This window comes from Branchiostoma floridae, chromosome 15 (assembly GCF_000003815.2).
Source record: "Branchiostoma floridae strain S238N-H82 chromosome 15, Bfl_VNyyK, whole genome shotgun sequence".
Lineage (NCBI taxonomy): Eukaryota > Metazoa > Chordata > Leptocardii > Amphioxiformes > Branchiostomatidae > Branchiostoma > Branchiostoma floridae.
The window spans coordinates 10360552-10381876 of NC_049993.1; the positions used below are offsets into that span (position 1 = coordinate 10360552).

The window sequence follows — 21325 nt, forward strand, 5'->3', positions numbered from 1 at the left end:
AATACAAAGAAATAAAGAAATAAAAATAAATAAAACAAGGAAAATGTTATTATCTGTTTCTTTATTCTATTTCATTACTCATTCATATCAATGAATACGTATTCAACAAATCAAAGAGACCAGCTCTTTGACACATTGTAGGAAGACACTGTTGAAGACATAATTCATTTTTGTCACAGTAGCCGCGACAATCACTTTTCTTCGACTTATCATAAGGATACAGCAGCAATATGTCAACTTCAACATTCATTTGGACGGTATAAGTTACGAAGCACCGTGCTATGACTGGATACTGGGTGGTGCTACGAGTAACTTTGTAGTTGCTAGTCAGATTATCGCTGTTCCTTTTAGAATGCAATTTAAGTATCTTGATAGAGACATTAAGTAATTGTTACTTACATCCCCTTTACTCTCATTTGCATCTTGGCTTTCATACAAAGTTCCAGTTCTGTTTTAATCCATTATTTCTATTATTGTCGTTCTCAATAATGATTAAGCGGGAAACTGGATGAAGGGAACGGGAAGGGGGATGTACCAAACGTCTGCGGGAAAACGACGGGAAATATCGAATAGCGAAACGAGTCATTTGGACGAGTGACAGTATAAGTGAATCACGACACTAAGTATATCATCTGTGTCCAGTATTGTGTAATTGTTTCACCCATGTGACGTTTATGACTAGCCATATAATTGTCCTAAAGCTACATTTACAAAAAGAAAGTCTGTTTTTTGTGAGATCACAGTTGCCGGCAACTGGGGCTGAGAATCATAACAGATATTCTGTTGTAAGACGGTAGGAAAAGTCTGCAGTTTTCACGGCTCTCCTGCTCCAAAGTGTTTACATACACAGTACTGTAAGATCACTCTTCTATCCCAGCATTCCTCGTATTTCCGGTACAGACTAAGTTGCTTGATCTGGAAAAAACATAGGAAAATTTACTAGAAACTGTTGTGTTTAATGATATGACATTAGAAAAAAACGTATGTCTATGCCATCGAATTTTGTCTTATTCTAAGCTAGAACTAGTATTAATTGCCAGAAAATTAAAAAAAAACATCGCTCTTACGCGTTATATTCTAACAGGTACATGACTTGCAAACTACTCTCCAAGCAGCGTTTAGGCTCCTGCTTGTTTCGACTGGAGAAGAAAACTGGCAAAATAAAAAGCCCGATATCAAAACGACGTCCAAAACAAGACGGGCTCTAACCTCTGCTTGGAGAGTACTTACAACCTACTGATTCTATTTTATCTGTTTATAAAGTTAACATGGAGCGTACCTGTTGTATATGAAAAGCGTCATCTATGACCAGTTCCCATAATGACGGCCCCTCCAGGGCTGTGAAGGTGATCTGGTATCTTCTCATGGCTGCCGACGAGCCGGGATTCCTCGTCTCAAAAACATGGAGGATCCGGTCAAAGGTCAGGTCCATACAGGACGTTTGCGCCGTGACTAGTCTGTTCAGTCTTCGTATTCTTGAAAGTGTTTCCTGGTTTAAGAAAGACAACGTACAAATTCAACGAAAGCTAAAAATCAGCTGACCTACAGAATACTTAGAGTTTAATATATACTATGTCAATGTGTATCGTCATTTATTTTATTGGAGTGTTTAAGAGTCCAAATATATTCAACTACGCTCCATCACATATTACGCCATTGTTTTCAAATTCAATAATGAATGAATGAAGACCTTTATTGTACGTTTTTGCTTTCTGACAAGCTAAGTACAGGTCAAGGTGAGTAATAGTGAAGTACAGATTGTGTAGGGTGTGATACATGACTAATACATAGATTTTGGATAACAATCGCCTCCTCAAAGCAGAATTAGAAACAGGACCTAAGAAACGATCGTTATAACAATATGCACGCGTATTCAGGGTAGTGTTGATATGGTTACCATACTTACCGGTCTGTGCATGTTGTTAAGGTAATGTAGGGAGAACTTGGCCATTTCTGTGTGTCTCGCTGACCACTCTGTCTCTTCTAATTGCTGTAAAATGTTAAAACAAACACAAGTTACAGCAACACAGTCTGCCATATGAAATATTTATCAGTATAAATGTTGATTAATTAAGAAACGCCCCGTCATTTTAACCTTCTCTTCATAGAACCCTCTGTTGTCTCAAATAATAAGACTGATGGTTTTTAAGCTTTTGTTAACAGCGCTCCGTCCCTGAGGCGTCGCAAAAAAGGTAGGACAATGGATAAGGAAGTCTGTGGACACCAACTTTAATAGCAAATAATCAAGAACACCCACCCCTTCTGATGGAACCATTTGTACATAGAAACAAGACACTCGTACCTTCATTAGGCCGCATGCGCAGGTCCATGTTGGCAGGCCTGCTTCCTCACACGTCCGGTTTCTGTGATAAGATTAAAAACATGTTTCATGCTATTTTATCGGGAAAAGCGGAATGTTTACAACCACTGACCTACTTAGAGTTATACACGATACGCACTTCTGCCAGTTGAAGTTTTGGTATATGTTACTTGCCTTGTGAATTGGTGCGAGAGTAAAACTAGGTCTTTTGCACCAGATTATCCTGAAATAATCTGTCATGATTATTGATCAGTGTCAATAACTTACTAGTATCTCAGAAGTTTAAAACAACAAGACATGCACATAAAAAGAGAGATATAGATAACATTAACGCTAATAAGGCTTGGCGTTATGGAAACTAAGTTAGAGGTATAACCACACGTACCTTGGTACAGTCTCAGTTAGTAAATTGATAGCAGTATCTGCCGTGTGCCCCTCTACACTGTCGAGATGAGGGTAATGTAGTAGGGACTTCATAGTCTTATGTAGGTCCAGATGAACCTGAAATAATGGAATACGACTGTCATTGAAAGGCTTTATACAACAGAATGCAGCGCCAGCATTTGCCCTTGCGGCTGAATGAAAGACTGCAGTATACACAGAAAAAGTTACATAATTAGACAATAAAAGTGTGTTTTTCTTACAATATATTTTCTCTGGTTGGCGGCAAGATTTTTCAAGATGGTGGGCCTTTCTCTGAGCAGCCATGTTGGGAGAATGATTGACAGGAACGGCAGGAGAGTCTCGTAGTGCCCGCCCAGATGGGACGCGAAGCGATGGTAGGACTTCCCGTGGTCACCGAACAGGAACTGAAACGTCATAGAATCATATTTTTGTAATCCAACTGTCGGTAGTATTATCAATCGGTTCTTCCTAACTGCTCTATTTGTTTGCACTAGAAAAAATAATAACGAAAGCACCCCCGTCTATGTGCACCTTGGTACCGTCCGTCACAAGCATATGACCTTACCCTGTCCTTGGTGCTGAATCCACTATCAGGGCAGGCAGTAGCATAATTATGCAATCTTATAAGCGCTTGAATTTTAGCCTTATGAAAAGAACAAAATCGCTTACAACACAACACGCTTACATGTAGAAGACGGGCAGTTGAGATACACTAAGACAGAAGTTTGTACATTTCTGACGTTCATAAAACCTACCACTACGAGGTTTGGGTCTTCACTCAGGGCATCTTGAAGAAGCGCCACCATGCGGTCGTCCAACTGATTGACAGACTCGGCGGAGTAGCCGTGGTGAGCGTTGAGGTCGAACGCTGCCCACTTGGCCGGATGGGGCATGCGCAGGAAGTCACGTGTGTAGTTCATGATGTACTCGTGTAACATGTGGTTTCCCTCGCAAAAACCGGACAGGACGTTTGGACTCACCTATTAGATTAATGTAGCGTTTGACCAAGTACAGTACTTAAAGGTTGCACTATCGTTAACATAGATACCAACGTATGCAAGTATAACTATGAGCTCGAGCACAACACAAGTGCCTTATTACTGGTCCGTTTGAAGAAAATTTCCTACATAGGTTTCGTACGAAGTTTCCTACAAAATTTCCTGACACTTCGACACAACTATCAGTTTGGGCAAAAACATATGCTAACAAGTATCAAACAGTGCGTGACAAACACATATTACAGTTGTAGCTAATGGCGAACTGACCTCCTCATTTTCCCGCTTGATCCATCCGTGTTCTTGGTGTGGCAAAACAGGGGGTCGGTAGTGACAGTCCTGTAGAGAGATTAACAATAACAGGCGTTCTTGAGACTGCCTTCGTTTACTCGATTGAAACATCGTGATAAGCGCAGTTATGTGGGTATCGTCTCTATCTGAAAAGGCTGAAATGTATTCTGTAAGAAATCCTCGGCTGTAAGATGACTCGTCTACGTACCACACATGGTGTTCTCGTGCCCATCAGTCCACCGCTGTTGTCAACACCATAACTGGTGACGTAACCACGCCTGCCAGCGTACTCCCATATCCACTCATTTACCCTCTTGGCAAATCTGTGACAAATTAGATGATTGACAGATCATTTGTACGACAAAGACAACATCGTATTTCTGCGCAGATGACACTGATAGACAATTTCATTGACTATTTTCTTTCCGTGTCTTCATAACTTAATGTTCCTTTTCGGATGATGAAAGTGTATGTCAAGGTTCAGTTGTTAAGTGATAAAGGCACGAAAAGGTGATGTGTGATAAATTCCTTGAGAATGTAGTCTTTATTGCAATATTTGTGGTTACGCCTGTTAGCTACCCTTGCTGGATTCTTACACTCTGTTCCGGACCTTCTCCTCGTCCACCTCGTCGTACAGCTGCCCTGCGTACAGCGGGGTCAAGTTCATCACGGTCGAACCGGAAATGGCGTTCAGTCGGTTGAAGAGAAAAGCATGATGGGAGAGTGGTCCGCCATTTTGCTCTGTAGATGTTTGGAACAACAGAATAGTAAAAGAAAGCTGGGGTTAACGTTTTATACGTTTTTTACGATCTTTAAATCACACATTTTGAGATTAACAACGTCTAAGTAGGCCTTTCTTTTATCTTAAGTTGCAATATTGCCAATATTCAGACCTTCTGAGGCGCCATTGTACAGTTTCCTGAGAAAGGCGGACGTTTTAGGGAGCCCGCACGGCCGGTGGAAGTGAGCACGTGACACAGAATCCAGACTGATGGACAGTACAGACAGCGGCTTCCACGATGTCTCCTTCGTCTTGGTCTCCAGAAACTTCTCACGCTGGGACTCGTTTATGTCGTCATCCGTCAGGAACTGCGTGTGATAGTTGTGTTGGTCATTTCCGCTGGGATAAAAGATAATAAAACAGACATAAAAGAAAGTTTGAGACAGATTCTATGAGCAGTGACACTTCTAAATTGTCTCAACTGCGTCAGAATCTTAATCGAAGGATCACAGACCTCAAACAATTTCAGAAATAAAATCCATTTTTGCATACTTTTGGTCCTTGCAGACGACATCGGCATAGCTTGTTTCCATGGCAACTGAGGTGGGTCCTTCATAGTAGTTCCACTGGGGATACTCCACGTACTGTCCACTGGGGAGGGGGGCCTCATGTTCTCGCCTCTCCAGAAAGTTAACACGGAAAGTCCCTGGACAGTTCACGTGTATTGTTCTGTGAGGAAATTAAAAACAGTGTAATTGATTAAATTTTGTATAATTAAGTAAAGATGTTGTGTCTATTGTTTGATTAGCTCGAAAACCTAACCATCACTCAAGAAAAGAGAGGCCATGAGAGAAGTTTAAGAACGGTAACCAGAGAAACCAGCCCACCTGTTAATGAGTGTTGAGAATGTGGCGGTCATGTTACATCTCCACGTCACGTTTCGCCAACACAGCTCATCCGGGGCCTTCAGGTCAGGTATGGCGCATGCGCTGTCGCTCTCAGGACCAACATCTGTTGAAAATAGACTGTCCTCTGCAGACTTGAGTTGAAATAGAATATCGGCGTTGTTATTTTTCCAGATGCGAGTTTCCTCGTGTTTTTGCCAACTCTTCGTCGTTCCTTGGAAACTGGAGTCCTCAGAGACCGTTCCCTCTAGACTTGATGTGGGCTGTTTGTGCCAACTCCTGTGGTTCATAGGACGTCTGCCGCGCAGCCCCAGTGCCAAACCGTCATACAGTCTGCGGACAGGTGCTTCCTCCGTGGAATGAACTTCTGCAATATATGGATTGAAAAAGATGAAGGAAAAGATGGAAAGATTCAGCATACTTCAACACAAGGTTTCATCATGAAAATGAATGTATGATTTATTTTTGCCACAGAATATCATATGTAACGTTATGTCAAGATAAATTTTGAACAAAAATGCTTCACAAAATTTCTCTGCCGCCGTAGCTAAACGATATGTTGGAAGCTCGCAGGTCAGTTTGTCAAGGAATGGTTGCTACTGACGCCAAATAGCGAGGTTTGTTGTCTGTAAGGTGTTAATGTATAAAACAATGTTCTTATCGACTTGTGAAATACGCATTTCCTAGTAACCCTGCCTTTGATTTCTAAGTGCCACACACGTTCAAACTTCCCACTTTCTTGAGAAAGAATTCTGCCTTCCTTGCTGTATAACCACCCTTCCTTGCAACCTTCAGCGTCTTTGTTTTACATTACTGACTAAACGCACCAGAGCCTTCTCGGCCCACACATGTATCAATAGCACGGTTTGCCTTTCCTGACGTGCAGTATATCTCTGCGGACATAAACCAAGAGTAGGCGATTAGAGCACGCCAGAGAAATGCCAAGGAACCGCTTGCCAAAAACAACAGGGAACTGCTCTGATCGTTTCTTGAGCCGCCCCCACTCACTGAACCTGCCAGGACAGTTTACCAGCGCATGCGCTCTACCTGCCGAATCTCTCGACATTTGCCATATGTCGGCAGGGGTCGCTTCTCCACGTCAAACGATCTAACAGAGTGCCATCTCTCACGTGTGTTTAGTGCTGCGGGCGCTTTTAAGTGACACAGACGCTCATGAACGCGATCAGAAATCACTAACAAAGCCGTCACAAGACCACAGTAGGCCACTATAAGGTCATAGTTGGTACACATGTGAAGATGGATGTTGGCACATGGTAGTGGCGCAGTCACATTCGTTGTCCGATTTTTACGTTGTAGGATTTTATTTTGTAGGATATTTACGTTAACGTTGTAGGATATTACGTTGTAGGATTTTCAGCAAATGCTTGACAGAATCATCACAAGAATATACGGCAATTTTGTCCGTCGCAAGTCAACTGAACTCCTGGACTCTATACAATATATTCACGACTGTCCTACGAATACCCCGCAGTTTGCTACTAAAACCCTCATTCGATGACGAATGACAACTGGCTCTTACAAGAGAAAAATAGAGATTGTTGTTGAACTACAGCAGGAAATTTCCCTTACAGAAGGACACATGCTTTTGCTAAGTTCCCCACTGTCAAGGTCTAGTACCAGGAGGAAACGTACAGTGTATTGTACAGACAACCCACATAACATTGACCTTTTCGTTTATTTATACAAACAGGCAAGGCCAACTTTAATTGTATTCCAAGACGCAGAAGAACGTTCAGAAGCTAAGCTAGACATCTAGTGATGCCACAGTACCACCCGCTAGTGTATAAACTACATGTACACATTAGCCAATCAAAATCTTAATGGAATCACTATTAACGTAAGCGGAAGCCGTATGTGTCAAATGCTGTATTGCGTAGTTGGGTGTGGTTGCATAGAGGGGCACTGGACGACACCTCAACATGTTCAAATTCTCTGCATTCATGCTGTCTGTACATGTGAGGATATGGGTTTGGGTGATCAAGTCTGACGCAAATTTACACTGCCCAGTTGTTCAGAACTACGGCGGTACCTTTCCAGCTGGATTTGTGGACAAAGACCAAAACCGTTTCCTTCACCAATATGATTGACGTGTAGAAAAGCCAAATCCCCTTGAAGCTGTTGCCAACACAGCTCTAATACTCACACAAACCTTTCCTCCCCCACGCTCTGCTCATTCTAGGTCTTGGCGTGCCGCCTCGGCACAAGGTAGATGAAAAATGGACTTGGCAGAGGTTTTTGTGCATATCCTTGTTAGAGTTTACTGGGTCATTCTAACCCTATCAATTATCTATTTTAAAGTTTTTGTACTGGACTTGCTCTCTTCACACCACATCCGGTGCTACATTCTGTTTCTTACTTGAGTATTTTCCAAGTTGGGACTTTGACGTGAACACTCCATCCCCTCCCACAATCTTATCAGTGTATATGTTAATAAAATAATAGGGATACATTGTATTTATGGTGTCCTTTTTGCTCACTTTGCGATCGCACCGTTATAGAAACTCTAGTTCACCCTTATCCCCGGGGCAACCTATATCCGTTGTTTTAATACAGGGCATTTCAGGATACCAAGTTGACAGACAGAACATATATTGCAACTGAAAATACTGCAGCTTGAAACCACCTTGCGTCGACATGATATCCCTAAATGCCCTGTTTTTTAAAACAACAGATATAGGTTGCCCTGCGGATAAAGGTGAACAAGCGTTACATAAAATTGGTGCGATTTTACGTTTCGGTTAGGACAGTCCACAGCATTTTTCCACAATATCACTCCGCGGATAGGAATGTCCCGTCGCCCCAACACACTCAAGACCCTAAACACACCGCCAAGAAATACTTTCCGCTGACAAATTGTCCCCTCTTGTCTTGGCTTGAAGTAATCATGAAGACAAATTTGTTCCACTCTAATTTGTCTGAGCGACAGCAAATATTTGCCGGTGCCATCTTGTCAAATAGCACATTCCGTGGGCTCGGAGACCATTGTCTGAAGTTCCTGTGTCTTGCAAAATGTAGCAGAAGAATACATGAGATAGAATTCTTGTTAAAGGTCACTTTCTTAATCTCGAAGTTAGCCTGTTTACTGTATGTACGAGACTATCATTCTTTCATTTATTTATAAGGTGCCAATTCATCAACAGAGTGACCCAGTAATGGGGATAAGAAATAACGTTAACGTTAATTTCTATGTATTTGACGCATATAGTCTCCAAGACATGCTCCTTAGGAATGCTTTTTTTCATGACATGTCTACTTTGCTGAAGTAACGTCCGCGCCAACAAAAGCCTGACTTCCAGTCTTGATGCTTCGCGTAGCCAGTCGGACGTGTCAGTGTAAATGTCAGCCGACCCATTCATTACTGAGATCATCACTCATTTCCTACACAGGACCCCTGCTTCCAACATAGCAGTGGGTGTATTTGTAACGGATGGGTGTTCGGTGTATTCAATAAAAGAACATTCTGAGAACACTTAGTCCACTTAGTCCCCTCCTGCTTTGAGAGTCAAATCCTGACAAGACCCAAGGTAGAATCTCCCGGGTGTAATTTGGCGCAGACGGGGGGCAACGGTTGAGCGAGTTTTATCGTCCTAAAGACTTCCGAAATGTCACATTCTCACCCTAACCCACAGAGAGCGTGCGGAGATAAATGCACACACGGTGAAGGCTTGTCCCACAGTTCCCAATATCCGTACCTGCTGGAGTCTTGACTTTCAGATCACTATGTAGGCCGAGACTGTAGCTGACGGAAGTGTTCAAGGGCCAAACATTACATGGGAACAGCTGAAGATATGTGAATGGCGGAATGAATGAATGAACGGACGAACGAATTAATGAATGAACTAGAGTTCGGCGACCTCATACCTCCATGAAAATTTAGAGCTTTCGTAAATTTCAGGCAATTGACCAACACATCAACATAATTCATGCATGGTGTTGTTCATCATTGACTAACGTACACATGTCACAATTATAAAATTCCCATTATTGATCATAAAGCAGTTTTGAATTTTTACATAAATTATGCAAATAAGTTCCTCATTACCATATTTGGTATCTGCTTATATTCCACCTATCATAATTAACATGTGTTACGTGTATTGAGGTCCAGTTATTGAAAACAATGGAACTATACAATTTCCTCATTAATTATGCAAGTTAAGTCCTCATTTGCATAGCATGCATATTATTGTGACCATCTTTGCCTAAGCTACCTGCATGCCTAAAATGCAGGCAATCCGTCGTTCCTTTCGGCAGTTATCCGCTTTGGAGTGTCTTGACAAAAACGCCCCTGCAGTTCCACAATTAAATGTCAGGGGACTGAAACTTGCCCCACATTTTTATGTCGCTAAAAGCTATCTACCACTTAAATGTCACGACCATATCACGTCAGTGACAAGAGATACATTGAAAAAACTGATAGAATATTCTCATTAATTATGCAAATGTATTCCTGATTTGCATAATTAGTATTTTATCTTGTACAACATTGTCTAAGGTACCTACATACCAAAAATCATGAAAATCCGTTGTTCCCTTCTTGAGTTATCCTCGTCAGAAGTTTTTGACAAAAATGCCCCTGCTATCCCCAAACTAGACGCTAGGGGGCCCAAACTTATGTCATTTCTTCCTGAGCACAAGAGCTATCTAACACTTAAAAATCGTGACCATAGCGTGTTCAGAACACCGAGATAGCAAAACCGGAAGTTGCGCTGCAGCACCAAGGGGAGTTGCTAGGGAGCCCAAAATCTAATCATTTCCAGCTTTCGTCACACACTACCAACACACCAAGTATGAAACCAATCCACCCAGCCGTTCTTGAGTTATCTTGTTTACACACACACAAACACACAGACACACAAACGCGGGGTAAAATATAACCTCCATGACATTTCATGGAGGTAATAATTATTTTGTACATGCGTCACAGCGTAGGAGAAGGCTGAATTACGCATCACTTACAGGCTTGACGTAAAAAGTATTATAATAGTATAGTAGACATGGCAAGTGTAGGTACGTGCGCAAACGTGCGCGCGCGTGTTTGTGTGTGTGTACAGTGTGTGTACGGTGTGTGTGTGTGTGTGTGTGTGTGTGTGAGTCTGTCTGTCCGTGCTTCTGTGTATGGTGTAAAGTGAGTTTCTATTGTTACACAGGAACCGCGGAAAGTGTGTGATGTCCTGTGTTTTCTTTATTGACTTCTTAAGAAATAGTTTCCTGTAGTCTCTAGTATAGTTTTGTACGATTATACTAGGATAAGAAACAACGGACGGATATATTACCTTTGGACCCATAGCTCAGGGCTATTGGCTAGAGTCCAGGATGTCTGAGTATGTGATAAATCTGGGCGCGAACAGAAAGCTGTCTGTCTTCCAAAATCTTTTAAATTGCTGACCCTCCAGCAACCTGTTTCAGATTGTAGAAGATCCGTTATCAATTTTATAAGTGTCGTGAACTGGTTTCTCCCACATCTGGCTGTCCAGTCAGCTGTCTTTATATCTGTATCACTGCACTCCCAACAAGACCAGAAGGGACAACATGGAGAGAACGGTAAAAATGAGCAGTTCTTCCCAGCTATCTTTTCGGAAATTCCGGTTCGAAAGGCCATGTGTACAACCTGGCTTCATAGCCTTCACCCGGCCTTCCTACGAGGGTGCAGGGATCGTACAATTCGGGAAAAAAGCCCGGGAAATTGGCTGGGGGGGGGGGGGCAGTCCACGCTTAGGTTTATTATTCTCCCTAGCCCTATAATAGCTAGCGTAGTCAGTCTGGTATAGACTACTCACTCAGGCTTCAGGCTGTGCCAGCTTCTTACTCTTAGACAGAAGATTTTACAGCCGGTACAACATGCTGGGACAAGTGACGAGGTGCCAGGCACAGTATGTGACGGTGTCCCCCGCGACAGGCGTCGTAAGTTAGTGGGATTTCCTTACAGTGACTCGGTTCCTGTGTTGGGTTTCTTGAAAATTCCTTATCGGACACAAGTCTTACTGAGTTGAACACGGGATGCTCTCCGCTTCTACATTTTTGTATTCCCTATCTCATATACGATCAAGCATGTGTAACAGCCCATTTCCATATCACTTTCAGAACAGAAAGGCTCTACATACGTAATAAGCTATAGTATAGAGTCAAAGACTTCATCGAATATGACCCACTACTCAAGCCTCCGCAAATAAAGTTTTAAAGCAGATGTAGGAAAGTACTGCTGTACAGTTAGTTGCAGCTACGCTTCCTTCAAATATCAGCTTGATTAGACGAACTTTCTAGCTTGAAGCCAGACAAGTGCTACCGTTTATGTATAACTGGCACCATATGTACATTGGTCTACTAGCACTAGTCACGAAAGCGAACTGATCTTGTAAATGATACTTTAGCCTTAAAACCGTTTAAATCTTCATCTGACACTACCCGCCTTCGTGTCGGTACTTTGTTCTTCTTGATTAATCCGTTTTAAAAGAGTCCGGTAAAAAGACTTAGTCTCAAAACTGGCGAAGTCCCCATGTTGAAGTCCTTACCTTTGTGGAGTGTCACCTTCAAGTAAGCACTTTTAAGGGATGAAGAGTTAGGTTACAGAAATAGTCTGCATGTGCTCTGGACCTGACAAAAATAAAATAAAAATGGCAAGAAAGAGTGGACAAAGAAAGGATTAACGTAATTCTTCTCAATCTGACAATGGTGACGATTTGGTACGGATCAGTAAAGACAGTCGGAATTCTTGCTGAAGGTGGCGGATGGTTTCACATAGTCACGCACAGTAGGGGGGAGGCCTCGTATTTACGACCCCCTTCACTAAAGAGGAGGTCAGAAAATGAAAGTATGCTTTGAAAACTTAATAAATAAATCTTCAAACACTTTTTCTTCAGAAATGTTTTTATGCGCCACATTGAAAATCTTATATTATATTTAATTAATTTCAATTTTAAAGTTTCATTGCTTTAAATATCTTAAGGTCAATTACTTCAGCACGGATTCTATGTGCCTTAAAAGAGCATAGGATAAGGATACCATCCGACGTTGGATTTTAAAGGGAAGGCTGTAAATCCTGAGAAATTGACGGATAATTAGTGTAAGTGCCACCGTGGGACTTAGAGACCTAAAGAGACGTGTCTTCTAATATCCCGACATGAGACACATGGATCGTATTCTGCACGACAGAGGTGATGTTACTTTAAGAGCAGATAAGGCCCGTGGGAGTGTACAGGTTACGGCCAAGTGCACACCTTAATGAAACCCAGCTCCGTCTTAAGGGAGAACACATTCGGCTTCTACGATGAGGTCTGACTCGGGCCACTTAACTCATCTACATGTTCTTGATATTGCAAATGATATATACCATTCGTAAACGGAAAAATCTGCTCTAATTACACTGAGACACTTACTTCCTGTGTCATACACTGCTTGACGTTACGAGAGTCAGTTTTTCTCACAGAATAGTTTTCTGGTGAAGTTTTGGCGTTAGTCCAAGTCTGATTGTGAAAGAGAAGTACAGCGGAAGTCACTATGTTACATCTATGCTAATGAGGAAGGCAGATCGATCTGCACCTGTAATTCACTACCTCTACTTGAAGAAAAGAATAAACAAACTTTGCAAAAACAAACAAATAAACAGGTATCTCGATAATGAACACTGCAGCTTTCACGTGACAAATATGGTTAACTTGTACGTAATCTGTCCTTCAATATACAATATTATTTTATTACACAGACATATCATGCCATTTTTTTCATAACTATTACAATCAGAAGCATTGGCGGATACGTAATGGCTAACAGACAGAACTACAGATAGAGGTTTGTTTAACGGAGTCTAAATCACAAGAGAGGACGGGCAGCAGACAGCATGTCACACATCCGTGCGTCTGCGGTTAGACTAGAACGTGCTGGGAACTTAACATGTTAATCCACACTTTGTTTAGCCTGCATCTATCGGTACAGATCACTGATAGGGGTTCACGTTGCGCTGATAAAGTCACAGGTACGGGTCCGTCTTCAAAGTGCTGTGAACCAGATGGGTTGGGGAAATACAATTGCGGTTGACAGGTAGACTGGCGATCTTGGCACTTGTACTTGGCGATCATTTGAAGATAGTTGAGAGTTTCCTTGGGAGACGTTCTTTAAATTATTCAATCCAAACCAATATTTCTCAAAACCCCACCATTCTATTGCTGTAAGTGTCAAGACAAAATACCTATTTTTGTTCTCATTTCTGTTTTTGCATCACTTATTTACAACGGGTGTGCGGAAAAACACTTCCAAACATCGTCCAGTGTTTCTAGATATTCATATCGATAGTTCCAACAGCATGTCATCTTGCTAAATCTCTTGATACATCTATAAATAAGGATTAGCGGAGCCTCTGATTATCCCTTTGAGTTAATCCTCCAAAATTCACTTGGTAGAGCCTCTAGGCTATTATCGGTCATAATTGTCGGCAAATTTTTCTTCCGACATTTAAATGGTGTATGCCTCGGAAATGTCATTGTCGTTACATCGTCTAAAACATAATAAATGGCTTACTTTTAAGCACACAAGTAGTATGAATAAACCAGCGGGACACATCTAAGCATGGCTCTGTAATCCACGGACATTAAACCAATCATCTTCTCCAAGCTTGATCAGGTCAGGACAATCCCGCCCTATGTACGGGCAGGGGAGTGGAAAACTCCATGGTGAGACCTGTCAATCCGCAAGTGATGAAACACTTGTATGACTTAGAACATATATAACACATGTAGCAACGATACAGTACTAGACTAGTGTGCCATGTTGTTGTACCGAGTTTGACATCACTGAAGTGATGCCAACACTGTCTTGAAACAAAACTGTCTTATACAGACCATGTACTGTTTTGTGACATTAGAAACAGTGTCATACCCGTTCAGAGGGGGCGTGGTTGATAAAGACACTGCACTGAAATACTTGGTGACACAGCAGGTAGTTTAGCTGACAAATGATTAATGTCAAAATGTATTGCGAAAGTATGCTGTGGTGTAAAAGTCCAGTGTACTATCTTCGTCCTATTTTGACAGAATAGTACGATGAGAAGACGAAGCGTTTTCAACACTGCGGTCTGATTCCCCTGTAAGAACAGGACAGTTCCTGATTTGTGGCACTAGTTTTGAGGTTGGCATGTCGCCCGAGGGTAGGGCATGAAGAGATGACTATCATGTGTGTGATCTACTTCACAGGCACCGACAGTGTTGTGGCTAGACAACTATTCCGGGTGTGTAGGACAGCTTTGATATCAAACTGGACGTTGTCATCGGTGCTTTACCTAAACATGAGTTAAAGTCAGTTACTATTCCAGTAAGGGACAGACACAATGAGAAATAGTTCTCACCAATGACCAGGCAATTGGACAGAGCTGACACACAGATGACCTTATCTTTACACACATCTTTACGACCAAACTACAACAAGAATCTTCTGCTAGCTCCGGGCTAAAATCAGACTAGAGGACTGCGACCAAATCTCAGGGAGCATGATTGTATACGGAGCAGGAATACAGAATCTTTATTGTGAACATTTGAGATTCAGGAGCGCACGTGTGTGTGCGTGTATACGTCTGTGTTTCCGTATGAGCGTGTGTGTGTATGTGTGTGCGCGCTCGTACATATGTAACGTGATATATCCGTCTGCTTCTGTGTTTGAGTGTGAGTGTGTATCTGTGTGTGTGTCCCTGTGTGTGTGAGCGCGTGTGTGGTGGCGGCTTGGTGTTTTCCTACTGAAATATCTAGACGATTGTCACCCAGGATCTTCAGGAATTCCCGCCAATTACCCCTGACCTTCAGCTGCCCCCCTCCCCCGGTCAGGTAGCCCGTCTGTGAGTGATAGAACCCTCACACTTCAGTAACGCCTCATTACGTACCCAATGATAAATCAAAGAAACGTACAAATGTCGTCTTAGAACTCTGTGTGTGACATAAGGACTAACCAAGCGGACTGGATTAGATGATCATGCCTGACTGGTCAGGAAGAAACGATGTCTACCACACGATTAGTCTTCTTCATGCCGTGTGGCTTTATAGCTACATAATGAGGCTGGAAAATTGATTATAGACTGGACAGCAACTGCGTGCTTTTAGTGTTTTTTGAAGTAACAATTTCCACATTTTGTTGCTCAATGATTTATGATTATTGACAAAGCAAACAAATAAACAGTGCAAGTAACATTTGTAATTTACACTTGACCTCTGATAGCAGTATTGAACTTTTCAGCCAGCGCTGTAGCGAACTAGCATTTTGTGTTCGACCAAACGTGTCCCTAGTCTTACCGGCATCAATATAAATGGGTGGTCTATCAAAACGTGAGGCGCTGTGTTAGTAGTGTTTGGATTAGCTAACAATAAGAGCGGTAATGGCTGCCCCTCCCCATCGTTATCGATCGTCCCTCCCCCTACCAGATGGTTCCGCCCACTCCATCAATCCCATTCAGCGCTCTGCCCTGTCCATGCCTACCGGAGCATACTCTGACCAAAGGCTTGTAGTTTTCTGTTAAAGGTACCCCACCCCCACCACAAGCCTGTATGACCCTGAGTACAGGAGGCTACATCTGACCTAATAAAGTTTCATTTAATAAAATAGTCGTTTCGAAGCAGATGTCTGGAGTGCAATATGAGCATGTTGGTTTCACAGTGGTACAGGGTGTGCATGAGCGTCAGACATTTTTTTTCTGCGAGACTAATAAAAACGTTTGACTCGAGCTTGGAAAGCGGACAGCTGAACAAGTAGAATTGCGGTTACATACACTAGATGTGGCGACACCTGATATAAACAGACAACTGATACATGCACCCAAGTCGTCGGCAGACAAACCCTGACACTCAACCCCCCTCCCCAGTCTGAAGTTGAGACCTCTCAAATGATGTTCAAAATAGTTCCTTCAGCGAGCTATATGAAGAAGATTCAACAGAATCGACCCTTGTCAGACATTACAAATATACATTAATAACGCACGACAGAGTAAGCCACAGAGGTCATTAATCATATGTCTCAATAATAACCTTCTACTCTATAGGTCACGTGTGGCGCCACCGACATATGTAACCTGGTCATATCAAAAGTCATATCTCTGTCATAAAGTATGAACTTCAAACAGCCAGATCTATTTTAGATGCGGTACAGCTGACAGGATCAAGCCTGTCGGTACATTACATGCCACGAGTACATGTGTCCGTCCTAAATCATAAAGGTTCGATCGACAGACAGGGGAGGTTGCTTCATGTCAAGTGAACGTGCCCTGGAGGTATGTGGTTATATCTGGGACTGATCAGTTCCTGAACTTTAAAATGTGTAGGTTGTTATAGATGCTGCTCATGATAAAACGCGGTCTCCGTGTTTTGTTATCTGTGGCAAAATCACAAGGTCGTATGAAGTGACCGAAAGACACAAAAGGTGTCCTATCTGACATGGATCAGTTGCTGCAAATACCGGGGAAATGTCTAGTAAGGTCATCACAGGTCACGTGACAATCAGGTGTTTCTCTCGTGTTGACCTCCAAATGACCCTGAAGGTTACTACCGTCAGAAAGGTGTCAAGAGATCAAATCAAATATTTTCATGACCAGTCCTTATCATTTCTGGTACATGCAACTTCTGTACGTACATACTAGTGATACATATTTTGAATATTGCTCAGGCAATGGCTACAGTCACACGTTTTGCCAATAACGTTTAAACTGAACCGCAGATTCTGTCAAGGTTTCTTCTATGAACTATGATTAGCTTCATGAACCAACGGCCATTCGATAGTGCAATTCATAGACCTTTAAACTCTTTTACTGTATTACAGGACGGTGGGTTAGAAGAGGCCCTTACTGCCCATGCTAACGTTACTAACTAAGTCAAGTACAACGTGTATCCTATGGCATATGAAGCACATAGACTATAGATAGTTACAAGATGTATCGTACAAGAACAGTTTTGGAGACTCAACATTCTTCAAGATCTGAGTGCTGACAAATCTTTTCTACTTCACTCCATCTTATTGTCTCTCTGTCAGTCCTCTTCGCCTCTACTAGCCTACCGTAGTCTCACTATCGTAACAACCTTCACAGGCACACTACTTCCGAGTATAAACATCCGAGCAAATGTAACCACATAAAAGCCTTAATGGCCCTCTTTGTCATCAACCTATTTGTTACTTAGTCGTTTGTAAGATTATCTCCTTTCTAAGTCTTTGACAACAAGCCACAAACACGCCGGATCTCAGTGTTGCAACTGTTCTCCGGACAACACACTACTGTTCAGGGGGCGGGCCCTTTCGCTGTGTTTGGATATGGACTCCCCTACGGGAAACCTTACCTGTCTCAGACCTTCCACGTACAAGCTTACGATAAACACACGAGAAATAGATGGCAAACAGAAGCTATTCTGCCCGCCCAGGCCGTACGTTTACTATAAACAACGGCTTTGGCCGCGTGCAAACGCCGTCCGTTTGTCCGTGTAAAAAAACAAGTGACAGCGCCGTAACTACATATATAGGCGCGAAGCAGTTTGCCCGCCGGTCAGGCTTTGTTAATGAGTGCGATGTCTAATACTAAGTCACCGAACAAGTCCTCGTATAGGAAGGCCCTGGTAACGTAAAAAACGGATTGGCTACTCACCTTTTCTGTCGGTATTGTCCGAAAAGTCAGGGAACTCGTATATTACAGCATTGTCCTGTCTCGGTAATTTTCCCAGGTTTACAAGCATATCCTGTCGGCCCGTCGGCTTCCCCTCGCCCGGTATGACTGTGTTCTCGTGTACGTGTTCGGTGCCTTCCCGTAGGCGACGGGGTCGGAAACGACCGTGCCGCAGGCTGCCGAGTCTTCGGGGCTCCTGTTCTTGGTCCACCGCCCAGAACATGCGGTCCAGCACGACTAGCAGCAGTACTTGCGACAGCAGCACAACTATAGTCCCCTTGCACATTTTCCTACGAAAAACCGTCTTCAACAACCCCATTGCGGTAGATATCTACTTGGGTACTTTACAGGCGAGCGGTTCCTCTCACAGCTGTGACACAGTTTTGGGTCTGACGTACACACCGGCGTGCTCGGTATGTCTGGGCCGCGCCAGGGTCGCCTGTCATCTTTGTGTGTGTGGGTAACACCGCTGGGGAACTCCTCATTATGTACACAAATTTATGCAGCATCGAGCCAGAGGGGGCGCGGTGACCCGACATTCACCACGGTCAAAGTCAGTGGCGGCATGGTGCGAAGCTGGGATTTATTCATCCTATATATACATATATACGTGCTGAGTTGCACATTCCTCAGTATGAAACTAAGTACTGTACTGAGATTTGATTTACACGGATAACACCGTGGCGGCCATGGTAACGCCATACACAGACTTTTGCGCTCGATGAGCTGAGCCAAGAATTCTAATCATGCTTATCCGAGTTGAACATTATTATAGCATGGTTGTAGCACAATGATAGCATGTGCTATTTTTGAGGGCAAGTATATGTATACATGAACCCGCGTACTTCGACTATGGCTGGAATTAACAGGTGCGTCAGACGACACAGTGTTAACGTTGTTGAGAACATAGGGAATTCAAAAGCGTTTCCATGGCTTCTACATGCGGAATCTCCCCTTCAGAAAGGCCACTCTTGGTGGGAGAGCAAAGGGGCTGGTGCGCTTTGTGAAATATAGACAGATGGGTACATTAAGCACAAAGCATTTCCCACAATGTGCTCACAGGCACAAGAGAAACTACACCTTTGTGAGTAAGTTGCCAAAAATACGGCCATGATAAACACACACATCCAACATCACGGGTGTTTCTCCCCATAGATATCAGAAAAAGTGATATGTTTTAACTGTCGTTGCAATACACTTTGGAACAGCTAAACTATCAAACATATACATTTTTTTAAACGTTTATACATAGGATCATTGGCAGTGCAACAGGACAGCCGCGAGTTTCCTTTTCTTTAAAAGTACAGTGTTCAAGTTCATCTTACGCGTACACGTAGGTTGACGAAATAGTAACATGCCTACCAGATCAGAGTTAGCATCACGGAGGGGATTTTTACACACCCAGGTTTAGACAAACGACCGTGTCAACAAAAAGTGAGAATACTGGACTCCTTCCAAGATATCTCTCTCGGAAGCCTCATCAGATACCTTAAGTGTGCGATCCTCTCACTCTCTACTCCTTTGATTAATTGGGTCAGTGAAAGCTGGACGGACGGGGTGGGGAGAGTTATTCGTCAGGGGTCGGCAGGAATTGGTCAGAGTGCCAGGAGAGAGGAAGGGAATCTGGAGCAAAGCTGGTACCGGGGCGGAACCGAGTCATCGTCTGGAAAATTGCGGGAAGTCTCTTGGTGGTCACAATATTTATCATCCATGCGTTTGTCTTTGAATTTTACCATTACGTGCATTAGATAAAAATCCAAAATACTAGTAAACTTGTGCTTTGGGTGCATACTAGTATTCGCATGTGGCCATGGAAAAGGTAAATTTTGTTATAAAGGTTGTTGTGGTAGAAACTGAGATACGTAGGTGCACACATGGTTTTTAAATCAGTGATATATGGATATTAGCTAGCACTGGCAATTGTTTGATTGGATTCACTAAGTTAGATAAGTGTTTAGACAGGTAGGAGATCATGGCTTCCCGACCTTCTCCAGATCAGGGCGGGTTGGGAGTTAGTCGTGAGCGGAAGGCCATCTGTGGTTGGGAATTGGTGGGCAAAATAACAATGTCCACTAGTTTTATGTCTACTTGTCTACTAGTCTGCTCTAACCGAATATATAGCTTTTGAAATATAAAAGTCGGGCCAAAATCATATTCTGCCTGGATGCGATCAGAGGAGTGTACTGGAGCCGGAATAGGATGAATTTCCAGGCTACTCCCAACTCATTGCCGATCTTGGTTGTGGAGTTGTCGGGAGTAAAGTCGTGGGAAGGTCCCGAATGTGTGACAGGGGCCGGGCTGAAGATTCCTGCCTGCGCATCTGCCCCACACGTCGCCTCACAGCAGGCATCCCCCGGTCCTGAACTTGCACACGACACGAGAGAGGTCCCGCCGAGCCACACGGACTCAGGGTCGTCAAAACGTCTGAGAAAATGGAGCTCAACAGAATATACAGTACCCCGCAAACGAGCCAAGCTATTAAGTGGAAAAACATGGTCGTCAGGTGGTCTCAAATGCTGGTAGAGTGTGGGGACTGGCATTTGTAGTTTAAAAAAAGAGAGACGCGCCCACCGATCAAGACGTACAAGCCAACGATCTTATGAAATAAAGCAGAATCTGAAGATGAAACTTTACAATCACATTTCTCCTGTAGTGCTTAAATTTCCTCCTCACCACTACAGGAGTACTACTTACAATTGCCTGCTCACTACTTTTACTTACAATTTCCTCCTCACTGATGGTCATCATTTTGGAAAGCTTTTTTTCGATGTAGGTGACATCCTAGCATCACCTGAGTGTAACTTCTTCATGGAATAAGATGTATGGATCCCCGTCCCCCGACATAGATGAAGCATTGATGAATCAGGTATAAACTAGTAAACAAAATAATGGTTAATTAATGGTCTCCCCGATACTTGACTACCACTCTGTGCATGTTTTGTATAACATAAAGGTTTCTTAATACTTCATTCCCACTACAGTAAAACAGGGGCTTATTTGAAACAACTAGTACTTCATTTTTCCTGGCGTGGGTTTAAGGACACCCGA

The 21325-nt window shown here is 42.9% G+C and overlaps 1 protein-coding gene across 1 annotated transcript; it reads right to left on the reverse strand.

Moving 5' to 3' along the window:
• Positions 1–511: 511 nt before the first annotated feature.
• On the reverse strand, positions 512–18849 carry LOC118432106. The gene is made up of 14 exons (XM_035843630.1): positions 18260–18849; positions 5620–6004; positions 5285–5461; positions 4905–5131; positions 4608–4752; positions 4220–4334; positions 3991–4059; positions 3481–3705; positions 2965–3129; positions 2706–2821; positions 2303–2363; positions 1907–1990; positions 1280–1489; positions 512–915 (listed from the first exon to the last, which is right to left on the reverse strand). The coding sequence occupies exons 1-14, from the start codon at positions 18594–18596 to the stop codon at positions 814–816; spliced, it is 2418 nt and encodes an 805-aa protein (XP_035699523.1). The 5' UTR covers positions 18597–18849; the 3' UTR covers positions 512–813.
• Positions 18850–21325: the final 2476 nt, after the last annotated feature.

What these genes read in the sequence shown, in the direction of transcription:
- LOC118432106 (XM_035843630.1), bottom strand. Translation starts at nt 18,596, where the DNA reads ATGGGGTTGTTGAAGACGGTTTTTCGTAGGAAAATGTGCAAGGGGACT. An exon ending in TTCTCAACACTCATTAACAG is followed by an intron (nt 5,462 to 5,619) that starts GTGGGCTGGTTT and finishes ATTTCCTCACAG; the next exon opens with AACAATACACGTGAACTGTC. An exon ending in GTACAATGGCGCCTCAGAAG is followed by an intron (nt 4,753 to 4,904) that starts GTCTGAATATTG and finishes AAACATCTACAG; the next exon opens with AGCAAAATGGCGGACCACTC.